Source organism: Pipistrellus hanaki, assembly GCF_964339955.1.
Source record: "Pipistrellus hanaki genome assembly, chromosome: 2".
In the NCBI taxonomy this organism is placed as follows: domain Eukaryota; kingdom Metazoa; phylum Chordata; class Mammalia; order Chiroptera; family Vespertilionidae; genus Pipistrellus; species Pipistrellus hanaki.
The window spans coordinates 55896985-55913362 of record NC_140504.1 but is presented as its reverse complement, the minus strand read 5'-3'; the positions used below and the strand labels follow the sequence as shown (position 1 = coordinate 55913362).

The 16378-nt window shown below is 43.2% G+C and overlaps 2 protein-coding genes across 6 annotated transcripts in view; one reads left to right on the top strand and one right to left on the bottom strand.

Moving 5' to 3' along the window:
• B4GALT4 (beta-1,4-galactosyltransferase 4) overlaps positions 1 to 15787 on the bottom strand; it is a 32841-nt gene extending 17054 nt beyond the window's left edge. The window contains exons 1-2 of one of the 5 annotated variants that reach the window (XM_084873356.1): positions 15523 to 15787; positions 816 to 1213 (exon numbers count right to left, since the gene is read on the bottom strand). In XM_084873356.1, the coding sequence (XP_084729482.1) occupies positions 816 to 1068 (253 nt within the window). In that variant the 5' untranslated portion in view covers positions 1069 to 1213; positions 15523 to 15787. Of the gene's footprint in view, positions 1 to 815; positions 1214 to 14956; positions 15005 to 15073; positions 15227 to 15278 lie in introns of those variants that run through there. The other 4 variants (XM_084873357.1, XM_084873355.1, XM_084873359.1 and 1 more) reach the window with 4 other exon arrangements.
• Positions 1 to 16378, top strand: part of ADPRH (ADP-ribosylarginine hydrolase) — a 433494-nt gene that overhangs the window by 41333 nt on the left and 375783 nt on the right. The window lies entirely within an intron of this gene.

The window sequence follows — 16378 nt, the reverse complement described above, 5'->3', positions numbered from 1 at the left end:
TGCCTGGCTTGTGCATCTCCACGTGTGGTTGGCAGATGCCAGGAGAGGAGTGCCCAGGCCAGCTCATTGGTCCCAGAAGGGTCCCAAACACGTGGAGCAGGGCCACCAGCCTAGACCCGCAGTCAGCAAACCATGGCTCATGAGCCACATGCAGCTCTTTGGCCTCTTGAGTGTGGCTCTTCCACAAAATACCACAACCTGGGCGAGTCTATTTTGAAGAAGTGGCGTTAGAAGAAGTTTAAGTTTAAAAAATTTGGCTCTCCAAAGAAATTTCAACCATTGTACCGTTGATTTTTGGCTCTGTTGATAATGAGTTTGCAGACCACTGGGCTAGACCAACTGACGCCACAGACGTGTGAGCTAAATAAATAAATCCTGTTGATGTTTTCGGCTAGATTATAAAAGCGGGTGTGTGCCTATAGTGGAAGAGTCTACATCTGCCATATGGACACAGCTCTCATAGCGTTGACTAACGGAAGTTCAGACACAAAGGAGTACACAATGCATGTGTCCAAGGATGCAGAGTTCAAAAGCAGGGGACTCTGTGGTGGTGTCACAGTCTTGAAGTAAGGGTCGTCACTGAAAGCATGGGGACGCCTAGGGTTCCATGAAGATTCCGTTTCATAATTTACATACCAGCTACACAGGTATGTTCATTTTGTGAAACGTAGTTGTTCTAGTCTTCGTACTTTTCTGTATATGTATCTAATAAAAAAAAATTTATGTAGCACTTGGAAAGAAAGAAAGAAAGAAAGAAAGAAAGAAAGAAAGAAAGAAAGAAAGAAAGAAAGAAAGAAAGAAAAGCAACTACTCACTGAGGTGTGGAGAGACTGAAGGGCAGTTGTCCAGGTCTGCTCTTTTCACAGAGGCTTCGTCAGCCAGAATTTCTTTCTTCCCCAAAACCACGGCCTTTTTGAAAGTAGTAATGAAATCCTTCGCTTTAGGAATCTCCTGAATGGCACTCACAAAGTAGTTGCTGGTGGCCCACCCCACCACCGTCAGGCACAAAGTGAAAAGCAAGAGCAACCGGAGTTTGTAGGAAAGGAAGGGAGTCACGTGGCAGCCCATGTCTTATGCGAGCAGGTGGGTCGCGCCGCCTCACTGCGGGCAGGAAGCTTCCAGCTCAGCTTTTCCAACCGGAGTGCACGCTCAGCTCAGTGACAGCTGAAGACGCAGTGTCTGCTTGTGCTCAGTGGTTCTGCTCCGACAATCTCTGGAAGGCAAGCACAAAGACGTGTTTCAGGTGGAAATCCTACCCTGTGATGGCTCACGTCACACGTCAGCAGGAACTGAAAACCTATCCCCCAGGGAACCTGACCGGCAATAATGGGAGTTCTCCAGGGAGGGTTCTGAGATCAGAAACTCAGAGGCTTTCGAGGCAGAAGGTCCCAGCCATCTATGCATCACAGGAGTTCTCTCTGGGCCATCGCCCAGGCCACCTGTCACCCAGGAAGAAAGCCAGGCGCAGACATTGGGGGAGGAGAAAGCAGAGACTGGAAATGCCTCCTCAGCATTGAGCTGGCACAGCCCAAAACACAGCCTTAAGGGTCCTCTTCCTGGCACAGCTCTAAAAGGTTAACAACCTGTGATGTCTCGTTACGGAAAATAAGACAGAAGCTCTACCCTGTGAGAGCTAGAAAAATGTGTTCCTCAAAAACAGGGATGAAAAACCAAGGATTTTCACTATGAGGCACTGCATGGGCACATCCCAACAGGTGGGGAAGGGGGCAAGACACATCAGAGAAGGCCAGCACAGGTCAATCATCGGCAAGAATAACAGGTAAAACTAGTTACGGTCAGGGGCTTTGATTCAGACAGAAACTGCAGCTCCACCACATACTGGCCCTGAAACCTGTCTTCTGATCTATAAGAATAGGGATAAATAGAGTACCTACCCAGAGAGGTTACTGTGGGACTGGATGACCTACAATATATTCACACATCACGAGTTAGCCCACCTCCTGGTGTACGGGAGGCACCCACTGGTGACAATCGCTGTTGATATTGTTCTATGCCTTACTCTAAGTAACTCTAGGTTAGGGATGGCCAACAGGCAGATACACTGGGGGTAGGCAGAACCACCTTCCTATGTTTTTCATGTCATTTGATAAACTGCCATGCTGATTTCACACCTAAGTATGACTTCATCTCTGAGGCCACATAGCGGAGGGCCCGGCTGGACCATGGCGAGTGCACTAAGGTGATGAAGGCGAGGTGGTGAGTAGCAATATCTCACATCCTCCCTGCATTGCCAAGACCACGCCTCTCCTCAAATTCTAAACATGTTAACAGAAGAACGCAGAAATGCTAAAGCCAGGGCGTAATAATCTCTATAGCCAAACATATCCTCAATTACAGGAATAGAATGAAGACCAAAATATTTTCTATACCAAGTGATAACACAGAAACGCTTATGATTAAATCTTAAGCAACAAAAAAAAGAAACAGAGAAAATAAGCTCCATATGTGTGTATGTATGGTTACCACTAATATATAGAGATGAGAAAACTCTAGAAAAAAAATATAGCCAAAAGCTAGCAATAATTGTATCAAGAGTATGGTATTAGCCAAGGGGGTAATTTTTCTCTTTCCTTTTCCAAATTTTGTATGATCCGCTTCTGTCTTTTTATACTGGAAACAAAGTTGCTTTTAAATGAGATGTGGGGATGTGGTAATTTACCATGAAAAATAAAAACAAAGTCTTAGCAACTTTCAAAAGGGCCTCATACTTACTAAGGGTAGTATTTCAAAATGTAGCTGTAGGCTAGTTTGAGGGAAGCCTAGAAAGCATTTCTCTCTAGATACGCCGCAATAGATGGAGGTTAGGTTCTTGGGTCAAACCACAAAAGAGAGGTTTTGACCCAGCAAGCAATTAAACAGTATGACCTGTGTTTAGTCTTGAAGGTACCTAAGAAATTAACAGTAATAACAGCTAATAAGAGTGGTCTATTTATGCATTTTCTCTGTGCCTTGTAATGTGGTTAAATCACTTTATCACCTTATTTAATTCTCATTTCAACTTTATGAGCTAAGAATTATTAGTCTCCTAATTTTATAGAAGAGAAAAATGAAGGTTTAGAGAGATTAAAGACCTTGCCCAAGACACACAAGTAGTAAGTGGTAAAGCTGGGATCTGAGCCCACGTGGTCAGCCCTAAAGCCTGGGCTTCTGCCATATCCTTCACATGGACACCTCTTTTATATATATATATATATATATATATATATATATATATATATATATATATATATTATAGATTTTTTTTTTACAGAGAGGAAGAGAGAGGGATAGAGAGTTAGAAATGTCAATGAGAGAGAAATATGGATCAGCTGCCTCCTGCACACCCTCTACTGGAGATGTGCCCACAACCAAGGTACATGCCCTTGACCAGAATCGAACGTGGGACCTTTCAGTCCACAGGCTGATGCTCTATCCACTGAGCCAAACAGGTTAGGGCACACATGGATATTTCAATCTCTTTCGTTGTGGACTGGGTGCCCCCAACACAAACCCTTGCCTTATGCAGAGTTTTCTTCAGCAGCCTCCTATCTCTCTCCCACATCCTTCCGTCCTTTCCTTGGGCCTGTTTGTTCAACGGCTTCCTGAGGTCTCTTCTCTTCCCTCCGGTTAAGTCTGCAGATTCCTGGGGCCAGTCAGACAACCTCTTGTGGACTTAATGGCAGGAAGCACAAATGCTAGGCTTGCCAATAGCTTTTGATTGAAATCTAAATCTTAGAAGATCTAGACTGTTTTGTTAAGTGCTGTTTGTGGAAGGATGGTCCCCTAACAGGGGCACTCACCTGCCTGAAGGGACTTGTGATCACAGAACTATAGTGTGCACACACACACACACACACACACATTCTATAAAAGGAGGGAGTATCTTTTAGAGAGAGTTAAAAACCTACCCAAGTAGTGAGCTAGGAATAGGCATAGACTGCTGCTGCTGAACTGCAGCCTAATTTGTTAAAAGGTAAGAAATTTATTATAAAAGCAAGGCCATCCTTATGACCTAAAATAATAAAAGTGTAATATGCTAATTAGACCAGATAACTTTCCAGACGAAGCCAGGGCTGTGAGGGAAGCCTGGGTCCCAGGTGCCAGAGGCCAGAGAGAAGCCTGGATCCCAGGTGCCAAAGGGAAGCAGGTGCCAGCAACCAGGGGAAGGAAGGCCTACTCTTGCACGAATTTTGTGCATCAGGCCTCTAGTTAGTTAATAATTAGCTCTTCATTGCTGACCCTGCTTATTGAGACTGTGTTGAATCCAGTTAAAAATAATCACTTCTCACTTTTTCTAGTCTTAGTGCTCTCCTCAAAACTGACTATACAGGGAGTCAGCACGAAGGAAGCTCACGTGTGAGGTATTTGTGGTCCTGTGAATGAATATCCAAGGTGCGAATAGTCCCTAACACAGCTGTCTTTCAAGAGAGCTCTCCTGCCCAGCCTGTTTATCAGCCAAGTAACTGAAGACAATCCTTTAGGCATGTTTCCCCAGCTAGAAAATGATTAAAAAAAGAAATTTACGATAGTTGCTGTAAGAATTTAATGAGAGTATATACACAGACACACCTGGTACATGCTATAAATTATTGACTGATTATCAATGTGATTCGTGCTCAAATTTTACTAGAGTGCTAGTAAAGATAATGTTATCTCTGGAGTTACATACTGAAATACAGATGATTTTCACTTTCTATTTCTCTATAACTTCCTATTTTTCTTTCAATTAGTATATGTTATTCTTATAATAAAAAAATTTAAAAAGATGATTTTTTTTTAACCAAAGTTCTTTTTAGGGCAGATAACTTCTGATTGGTGTTTGGGAAAAATGAATAGACTTACTTACAATAAAATTTTAAAAACTGGGAGACCCTGAACTCTCTCTGAAGAGAGTTTTCTATTTCAATCAAGGTTCTCTTGAAGGAAAGAGGCATCGTGGCTGGAGAAAACAAATTCAGGCAACATGAAAGAAGTTATTTTAGGGCAAGACTTGCCACCCTTTTCCTTTCTAGAAGTTTGCCCTAGAGTTAGTTCAAAATGTTTTCATAATTTTGTGTTTCCTCTTCTCAATTCAACCAGTGTTTTCTGAGCACCTGCTATTTTCAGCTATAGTGCCGGGCATACAAAGGACCTGAGGTAAAGTCCTTACACTCAGAGTTTATTTCAATCCTTTCTTAGACTTTAACGTCTGTGATCTGTTTTCAAATAGGCCAGACCCACCTCAAAAATGGGAGAATAAATTAAATAAGATTGGCAAAATATTGAGAAGTACTAAAGCTAAGTGATAGGTATGAGAGGGCTCATTTGCTTTTTCTCTCTACTTTTGTAAATGCTTGAAACTTTCCATAACAGTAAAAGAAAAAAAATTTAGTAAGGAAGACAAGCTATAACAAAAGGTAAATCAGGCCTGGCTGGCAACCTATGAGCCAGGAGGTCAGGGTTCGATTCTGGTCAGGGCACATGACTGGGTTGTGTGTTTGAGCCCCAATAGGGGGCATACAGGAGGCAGCCAATCTATGGTTCTCTCTCATCATTGATATTTCTCTCTCTCTCTACCTCTCCCTTCCTCTCTGATATTAATAAAAATATATTTTTTACAAAGGTAAATCTGCATGGATGATAAGTACCATTCCTATAGAAACTTTACACACACAGATTTCACACCACCCTGGGGGGTGGGGAGGAGAAACAAAAGGTGTCACTCCGTAAATATTTACTCAACACTTTATCACCAGGAAGAAAAGCTGCAGTTTCCATTCAGGCGGCCAAAGGTGCCAAAATAGCATTCTAATGTTTCTAAATCCATCTGGTAATCCTGGAGACACCTCAGAGTGGGCATGCTGTGGCCGCAGGCACAGGATCCTACTCCCTTGGGTTTCTCTGGGGCAGCACCAGTGGAGAGGGTGAAAATTGCCTCTCCTTTCACTCCTGCAGAGCTCCTGAGAGCTGACTATTTTTCCCACATTGTCCTACCTTCCTGGGGCCTCTGGCATTCACTCTCATGATTACAGCTCCTTTACGTGGCATGGTTCTTTGGTTGGGGGGCAAAGGTGGGCTAGAAATAGCCATTGACATGTACAAGCCATTTAAACTCAAAGGCTGAGCTCCTACAGGCCCAAACTGGAAGCATCTGAGCAAGAAAATAACAATGGTGTGGATGAGTCTGTAAGAAATCATAAATCCCTAACTGGGCAGGTCATGGTGGGTAGTCACACCTCAGGCCTATAACTTCTTTAGTGAAAGCTTATTAAACAATCCTGTCCATTGTACTTGTGCACGTAGTTTAACACACCTTGGAAATGCCAGGTGTTAACCTTTGAGAGAAAACAGAATTTTAACTGTCCTGTAATTCAAGATAGAACATAATCTTAACTATCCTATAATCCAACCCCGCCTGGCTTTCTCACACCTTCATGTAATCTTCCTTATGTTCTCTACTTAGTTTCAAATACATAAAAGAAATGACAAAACTGTTCTTCTCCAAAGCATCTGACTTTCTAGCAATAATCAGTTTGGCTCAAATAAATTCTTATGAAAATTCTCTATATGTTTGATGTTAGGGATTGCTTTCTGTCTTTCAACAGTTATTGGGGTGCATGTCTGGGATTTGTGGGAGAAAGCTGGATACAGTAAATGGAAAGAATCTTGGAAGCTGCTTGACAGCTCTCATGTCTCAGACTAGTCTGAAAGGGATACCCCCGTTCATTGGATTGGTGGATCTGGAGTACAAAATAATTTCTAGGTAAGTAATGAGACGTCACCTACGATCATCTCCAAAAAAAAGCCCTCAGAAGGAAACTATCAAAAGGAATAAAGCCCTGTGTATTAAACTCTGACCCGCGGTCTGACTCAGATCAAGCGGAAGTTGCGGAGCACCTTGTTTCCCAAAGGTCATAACAACATGGACACACTCACTTGCACCTGAAGCCCCTGCTGTGCGGGGACTTCACTCCCACTTCACCAGAGCAAAGCTTAGGTCACAAAGCAGGAAACATTCTTTCCTACCTGGATGCCAGGCCTCTGTACGTGGCAGAGCTGGTGTGCAAAGAACAGCAGCCAGGGATCTCCCAAGAGATGCTTTGGAAGAAGCTGATTGAATGAATGGTGGGCACTGACCCTCCCTGGAAGTGACTTTCAGAAAGAAGAGGGTGGATCAGTGCCTGTTTAAATATAGACCCACAGTTCTGGCCAGGTGGCTCAGTAGGTTGGAGCATCATCCCATACACCAAAAGGCTGGGGGTTCAATTCCCAGTCAGGGCATATACCTACCGTGTTTCCCCAAAAATAAGACATCCTCCGAAAATAAGACCTAGCGCATGGAAAGATAAGACATCCCCTGAAAATAAGACCTAGCGCAACTTTGGGAGAAAAAATTAATATAAGACACTGTCTTATTTTCGGGGAAACAGGGTAGGTTGTGGGTTTGATCCCCAGTCAGGGCGCATACGACAGGCAACTGATCGATGTTTCTCTTTCTCTCTCTCTTTCTTGCTCTCTCTCTCTCTCTCTAAAATTGATAAACATATCCTTAGCTGAGGATAAATTAATTAATTAATTAAAATTAAAATAGACCCACAGGTAGCTCTCCCAATTCACTTTACAGACGATAGATTCTAACTGCTAGTGTGAACCTCACAATTTGCAGAGGATTCGGTGCCCTTATGAAAATAGTGGAGGTGTCTATTGTTCACACTATGATGATGAAAAAAAATTATCAATGGCCCACGAGATAATTCTATTAAGATCTGGGATAAAACCAAAGCGTGGATGTTTGAAAGAGTTAATGGCGCACACGGGCTCTGTCCTGTCTCCAGGATGATACGTATCATTGTGATTAGCTCTGTAGACTCTGCAGTGACGGTCTGGGATAAAGTTCTGAACCTGCTGATCCACCATAAGGCTGGACTGAACTTACGCTTCAGCAATAAGGCTGGTGGTGACCTGTTCCAAGGACAGCTCCAACGCTGTGTGGGACATGGCTCCGCCAAACCGACTTCCCTCTACTCCTGGTTGCCCACTGCACTGCTGTCAATGTAGCAGACTTTGATGATAATACACTGTATCTGCCTCTAGTGACAGAAGCACCAAAGTCTGGAGCAGGAGTACCTGTGGATTTGTTTGTACTTTGAATGGGCTCAAGCAAGGCACTGCCTGTCTCCAGTACAGGGACCAGCTGGTTGCTAGGGAACCATCAGATAGATCATACCATCAAGCTATGGGATACTGAATGCGGCACCTGTTTAAACATTCGAGAGCCGTGGTTGGCAAACTGCAGCTCTCGAGCCACCTGCGGCTCTTTGGCCCCTTGAGTGTGGCTCTTCCACAAAATACCAAGGCCTGGGCCAGTCTATTTTGAAGAAGGGGCCTGAGAAGAAGTTTAAGTTTAAAAACTTTGGCTCTCAAAAGAAATTTCAATCGTTGTACTGTTGATTTTTGGCTCTGTTGACTCATGAGTTTGCTGACCACTGTTTTAGAGGGACACAAAGGATTGGTCCAATGCATCCGTTTGACTGCAAGAGGATTGTCAGTGGGGGCTAAGATGGAAAAATTAAAGCTTGGGGCTTGCAAGTTACTCTAGACCCTCGAATGCCAGCAAGCACATTGTGTTTGCACACATAGGTAGAACATTCTGGATGTGTGTTTGGCTACAGCTTGATGAATTGCAAATCACTAGCAACTCTCATGATGACACTATTTTGATTTGAGATTTCTTAAATGTGCCTTCTGGTGCCCAGCATGAGACCTGTTCTCCCTCCATAACATGCACTTCATCTCCAGGTACCAGCCTGCACTTTACTCCTTTCGGGTTTCCCAGTCTTGAACTACTGGCTAAACGGCCCATTTCCTCCCTCTATCAGAATGCCTATGGGTGTTCTTCACAGCTGAGTTATGAAACTGGAAGTGGTTCTAGAAGCTGGGTAGGTGCAAAGCAGCCTAACGGTAAGTACTGGTATTTCTCATGCCCATTCTGGCCTCCACTGTGAGGTTACCTCAGCTTCACTGACTTCAGGCAGGACAGAAGCCCATCTCCTCCCTCTATCAGAGAAAAGTAAATAAGAGCCTCAAGTGTAAATTGTTCATTTCAAAGGAACATAGTCTGTTCTCCAGAAGTAAAAAGACAGTCAAAAGACTTGGCTTCTCATTTATATTGCTCTGCACTTTGGTCTGATATTAAGAAACAGCATTCTGCCGAAACCGGTTTGGCTCAGTGAATAGAGCCTCAGTCTGCAGACTGAAAGGTCCCAGGTTCAGTTCCGGTCAAGGGCATGTACATTGGTTGCGGGTACATCCCCGGTAGGGGGTGTGCAAGAGGCAGCTGGTCAATGTTTCTCCCTCACCAACGTTCCTAGCTCTCTATCTCTCTCCCTTCCTCTCTGTAAAAAAATCAATAAAATATATTTAAAAAAGAAAAAAGATACAGTATTCTTCTTTGGTGAAATTTTGGATGCCAGCACCTACCCAGAATGACCAGAGCTGTCCTTTTCAAAAGTTAGCATTCCTTTTTTGACTGTCCATGTTATTCTGAATTCTGGCTTGTATCAGGGGCATGTTGGACAATGGAAAAATTTCTCTGAATTCTTTTAGTAATACTTTTTTTATTATTATACTTCTTTTGTGTACCATTACTTTTTATTTAAAGAACTATAAGCCCAATTATATTATTTCCTAACAGGTAATACACCACTTTTCTTTTATTAACTGTCTCTATACCTTAAACATCTCCTAATATTTGGTAAAGTAACATCTTTATGCATGTGCTTGCCTCCTACATTGAAATATCCGCATGTAGATATAATATACATACCAGTTTAACCACAAGGTTACTGGAGTCCAGCCTCTCACTGTCTCCCAGGCCTGAGACACTAGTACAGAGTGTGTTCCCACTTAGCCGAGGGCTGGGCTGAAGAACCTACACCAAGGCTGATGTGAATGACCTAGAACACTTCCTGCAGTGTTCATATAGTGATTTTATTTTGTCATTGTTATTGTGTGTGTGATGTTTCTAATGGGAAGGTTGTTTTAAAATGTAATTTCTAAAACTTAACACAATGTTTTAATTGTTGTGCCCTATATACAATAGAGAGTTATCTTAACATTTTATTGTTGTCCTTTTCCTCATAAGTACTCCTGAGTACCAGTGGTCACCTCCCATAGTAAGTGTTTGACTTCACTGTCAAAAACCATTGTTCCGTGAGTTCGTTACTACCCTGGGGAGGGAAGAACAAGGAGGCTCTACTAATTGGGTTCCTCGGCTCTAGCATTCATGCCTCCCGGCCTTGTCAGAAGGTTAACAGGCCTGCTTGTATGTTGGAGCCCACATACCAGGTCAGGCTGGCCCAGAGGCCCTCCTTGAGTGAAAGGTACGCCTACATGGTGCAGAGACTCAAGCTCATGAATCCCAACCCTGTCATCTCTGGTGCCACCTGCTGATGTGGCCCTGGCAGCTTCTCAAAGCTCTCAAGTGCCCAGCAGCCGAATGTCGGAATGGCATCATCGTGCTGACCACACATGGAAGGACTTTGGCATCGTGTTGGTACTCCTTTTCCCCGTTCAATATTAGGTTTTGATATGCCCCCTGCCATTGTTCCCAAAGATCAGGGAATGTAACAACATTTTAAAGCACCAATAAGAACTTCCTATTAATTAAAACTCTTCCCATGGACTACTGAAGGGAAGGTCCCTGGTCTCTGTTTCGTCCTTTGCACTGAGAATGGTGTTGGGAATCAATGTGTGTGTGTGTATATGTGTGTTTTGTTTATTGGGTTGGCTTTGCTTTCTCCTTTTGCTTTTTAAACACATTCCCTCCCACGTGTTACTAAATTAATTTCTAATTTTTAAGAAGTTGAGTCTAAAAATGTAAAAAAAAAAAAAATAAGCCTCCACTCATAAGGTAAGATATGTAAGCTTGACAGCGGTTATGAAAGTGATTTCTCTTTCACCATTCTCCATCTTAGAGCGTTACTAGCAAACTGGTTAGGTGAGTCCAGGGGAGGGAGAAAAAGAAGCAATTCTTCTGAACGAGTGGACTTTCTCTTGTTATTTAATATAAAGTTCTAGTTCCTTAGAAAATCAAGGCATTTGAATATGCACACAAACTTTGGATAGTGCCTAAAAATAGCAGAGGACTTTAGCACCCAAGGAATTCTGAACTTCCGGGATTATAGTAATTTGCAACTGTAAATCATTGTTATATCTGTGTTTTAAAGTACTAGGATAATTTAATTCTAACTTGTAATTTATTATGCTTGACAATTTGAAATAAGTTTATATTTGAACAGCTACATCATGACAGCTTTGGACTATAAAAAACAGTTAACCTCTGTCCAAAAATTGCTAAGTGAAGTCAATAAATCAAGTATGAGTATTATGCAGTACATCTAATCTGGCTTCAAGCAATTGTTATTTTAGCTACTAATTCAAAACCAATACTCTTAATGTGTTGCAATACTCTGAAAAAAAAATATATCATCAGCAGGAAAACTGATGAAATTCAAATAAAGTCTGTAGCTAAGTGAATTGCTAACTAAACCATGTTTATGTAAAGGGCTATATTAGAGGAAGTTGAGTGAATTCTTTGTTCCATTTTTGCAACTTCTCTCTACGTCTAACATTAATTAAAAATTAAAAGTTAACATTAAAAAGTTGGAGACTTCCCTGGCTGGTTTGGCTCAGTAGATAGAGCATCAGCCTGCAGACTGAAGGGTCCCAGGTTCAATTCTGGTCAAAGGCACATGCCCAGGTTGAGGGCTTGGACTGTGCAGGAGGTAGTCAATCAATAATTATCTCTCATCGTTGATGTTTCTATCTCTCTCTCCCTCTTCCTTCCTCTCTGAAGTCAATAAAAATACATTTTTTTTTAAAGCTGGAGACTGAGTATAAACAAACATATGGCAGTAAAATAAATTTAATTCTCAAAGGGAATCACTGATGTACGTATTCCTATGACCTGACACATCGCTGATGCTGAATTTGGTCAATAATAAATCACTTTGTAGGATATGATAGTTAAAATATATAAGGACACTACTAAGCAGATGGAACACAAAAAAAGGGGAAAAAATAATGTTTAAGGAAGGGAAAAATTAGCTGGGTGTAAAATTACATTTTGAGAAGATTTTAGAAAATGAAAAAGCTCACCCAATGCCACTCCCTTCAGTTTACTAACACCAGTACTCTCCTAAGAGCAGAGGGCCCTATCTCTAATAAATGGCACTTTCCTTTGGTCATGCCCACCACCTTCTGCTCCACTGTCACTAAGTACTCCAAAGCAGCCCTCCTCTTCCCTGACTCCAAGAGGAGTTACTCCTTCAGCTGCCCCTTCCTCCCTGACTCCAAAGCACAATGGAGCAGGGTTCCTGCACCTGAGAAGAGACACCGGGTGATCCTTTACCACCTACTTTACAGCAAGAGTTGTCATAAAACAGTCAGGAAACATGAAGTAAATTTAACAAGCAAGGCACTGCAATTGTTTTATACAGTATATGTTAAGCAGCATAACGGAATTCATAGGTTTTCTGGTGGGAGGTTTAATGGAGGTCCAATGTGTAGGTATGAGTCATTTTCAGCTACTACCCCACGGAGCCCTGCAGAGCTCCCTTCCTACGTCAGTGGGGACACTTGGATGAAAGGTTCTGAGAAGGCCTGAGGTAATGGAAAAAGCAGCTCTGAAGTCATGAAGCACTGAGCTCAAACCTTGTTAAGACATAATAAGTGGCTCTGAGCAAGTGACCTACGTTTCTGAGTATGTTTTGCCAATTATTTAAAAAGCATTTTTCAAAATGTGTTTCCAAGAGTGCTTCTATCTAATACAGAAGGGAATCTGTTTAAATTGCAGACTCCTGGGCTCTACTTTCAGAGAAGCTGAGCCTGGCACTCAGGAAAATAATTGTTTTTAAATAAATTTTTAACAAGCTCCTCAGGTGTCTCTTACTAGTATACACATTAAAGTTTGAGAACCACTGAAATAAGAGAATGGGCCTGAAATGCAATAGATCCTTCAGAAATGTCAACTTTTCCTGGTGAGGAAAAGCAGTACGGATATATGAAAATTAGATTTTAAAAATGCATTTTTAGGTTTCTACTCCATCAACCATATACTTTCATTAAAATGGTGTTTAAAAAAAAAAAAAAAAAACTTAACTATGTGGGAAAGTGCTCATAATGGCTAAGTTAAAAAAAAAAGAGAGAGAGGGAATATAAAAAAAATGTACGTAAAATATAATCCCAATTATGGTGTGTGTGCATGTCTTTTATATATAAAATGCCAGAAAGAATCACTGATGGCTGTTTCTTCATTACAGAATTAACGAAATTTTATTTCTTCTATATCTTCTAATGTTTTCTAAAATAGGGTTTTATGATCATAAGCAATGTTTTGTTTTGTTTTTTCAGGCAAAATGACTACATAATTTCCCTTTAAAATACATTAAAATTTTGGGATGACACAATAGAAAGGGATTATAACTTTCTGTCACGTAAGTTTGTCAGCAGTTCATTCAAATGACTTTCAAGGAAATATGTTCTAAAGAGACCCCAACAACCCAAGTCTCAAATAAAAACCTCACAGGCTATCAATAATTTTCAATGCCAGAGAATCCTGTGGTCTGAGTTTGGAATTACTATTCCTAAACTCCACCCACAGAGTGTTTCATTTCAAAGGCTTGAGGTGATGCCAGAGAATTCATATTTTCAACAGGAACCCAGGTTGGTTTCAGAAACCATTGTGCATTGATGGTTTAAAAAAAAAAGAGAGAGAGAGAGAGAAGAAAACCACCACTGATTTGCTTTGGATGTTCCCACTTTTGAGTACAAAGATCTCCAAAGAAATGGTTAGTTCCTAAATCATTTGCATGCATCTCTGGAAAAAGCACACATTAAATGACCCTCAACTCAATGTGGATACTAAATACTTATCCTATCAAGTGGCATATAAAATAACAGAGCTGGTTTTATTCTCTCCCCCAAGATTGTGGTCCAACAGTGTACTTCTCTTTAACAGATGTTTCTGATCTGATCAAAGCATGAATCATGAAAGTTGTTTGCAATTTCATGAGGCTTAAAGACCAACTCTGCTCTAGCAGATGAAATTCCAAAAAGATAAATGATGATCCAGCACAGCACCATCTCCTCCCCTAAGAGACACATTCCAGCACTCCTGCCAGGCCAGGTGCCTGAAGCAGTCCTCTGTCCCTCTTTTTAAACCCAATCTCTCAATCTGGACCCTGAATCCTATTCATCCCTAGTCAAGATTCCTTGACTTTCTTGCATTTTCAATATATTATTTTCTTTAAAAATGTAGACATTTTAAAATTCAACAACAGCCCGGCCAGCATGGCTCAGTGGTTGAGCGTGGACCTATGAGACAGGAGGTCAACAGTTCAATTCCCAGTCAGGACACATGCCTGGGTTGTGGGCTCAATCCCCAGTGTGGCTGGTACAGGAGGGAGCCAATGATTCTCTCATCATTGATGTTTCTCTCTACCACTTCCTTCCTCTCTGAAATCAATAAAAATATTTTTTTAATTCAACAAGAAAAAAAAACTCTCCTCAACCCTCAAATTACAATCTTTTTCCTCCTCCTTTCCATCATCAAAGGGCTGGAGAGGTCTCTCAGTGCCTGGCCGCCTCCGTGGCCTCATCCCCCACCCACGGTAGAACCCTTCAAGTGGACACACGCCCACCGGTTGTTACATGCTGTTCTAAGGCTACCAACGCAAACGCTTTTTCTCAATCCAAATTCTCCTGAACTCTCCCCTCCACCCCCCAAATCTAGGTTTAGCCCTAATGGAAGGTCAACAGACAGGCACAGATAGACACTGGACAGACACAGAGCCTGACTAAAGGCAGGTGTCTCAGAAGTACTCATTTTTTAAATGTTCTTTTCCCAATTACACTTAGCATTCAATATGATATTAGTTTCAGGTGTACAACATAGTGTTTAGACCTTTATACCCACCTGGCACCACACATAGTTATTGCATGACTGACTGCATTCCCCGTGCTGTGCATTACATTCTGTGACTACTCTAGCTCCAATTTGTGTGCAGAACTTTAAAATCCAGCTAGCTCTCACCACCGCTCCGCCCGCAGGCCCCAGGCTGCGATCCACAGTCCATTTCCAGGTAAAAACCCGAGGAAGGAGGCTCCGATGAGCAAGGGGCTTTTCCACGTTGGTGTGCCAGCTTGGACGGAGGAGCTGGGGGTGGAGGGGCACCACCCCCAGAACCCTGCAGCCCGGCCTGGGAGGATGGGGGAGGAACCCCGGAATCTCTGCCTACCTGGCAGCATCTGCCTGGCTCCCCGCCGGCGGCAGAGCCGGGGCTCCCCGGCCAGGTCGGCCTCCGCTGGCTCCCCCGGCCCGGCCGCTCGGCTGCAGCAGGACCGCCCCTCCGAGGCCCCCGCGCGCCCCGGCCCGGCCCGCACCGCCCGCCGCCGCCGGAGACGGTGCTCAGGGGCGCCCCGCCGCCCTCCGCACCCGATCGCGCTCCCGGGCTCCGTGGGGCGCGGGCCGGGCGTACTCACCGGACCCGGCAGCAGAAGGCGCCCCGGGAGGGAGGAAGGAGAGGCGGCGAGCGGCGTGGGGAGCGCCCCGCCTCCCCGAGGAGGCTCCGGGCGCCGGCTCCGCCCCGAGGGCGGCCGGTTTCTCCGCCGCCGGCCTGGAGCTCCGCCCGGGTCAGACCGAGCTCCCCGGGGCGCTGGAAGGAGCAGTGAATGCACGTCCTTTAAGTGAACTGAGAGCCTGGAGCCAATGCGGAGCGCTTCCTTAATTCCCTCCCCGAAAAGGCTCTCTGAGCTCTGGGGAGAAGAGCCAAACCCCAGCCCCGCCCCCCGGGTGGAGCAAGGCCGTGAAGAGCACCGAGGAGTGCCCCATGCACTAGGCGCCAATCATAGAAACTCCCTCTGGAAGAGGCATCCTCCACTTAGTCCCAGAGGATCCAAAAAAAAAAATAAATAAAGTTCACATTAAAAAAAAAAAAAAAAATCAGCAGAACTAATACCGAACAGATTTAGAATTGTCTAACAAAAAATACATGACAGTTTAGTTTTGTTTTTTGAAAATTTCAAACATTACCATGTTGATAGAGTACCGTTAGATTGGGGACATCTGACAGATACGTACTCCACGTTAATTTAACCAATAGTACAATTTGGCCACCATACATGATGTGATGCTCTGAGGACATGACGTCGTCACCTTTGTTATATTTCTGCCAAAAGTGCACCGTTTTAATTTAATCATAAGGCAACAAGACAAGCCCAAACCAAATGTCAATATCATGAAAGAAAAGGAAAGGTAAGGAACTGCTTCAGATGAAAGGACGCCAAGGAGTTTTGACGTTTAAATTCCTGCACTGGAAAAAAAAAAAATGCCTCAAAG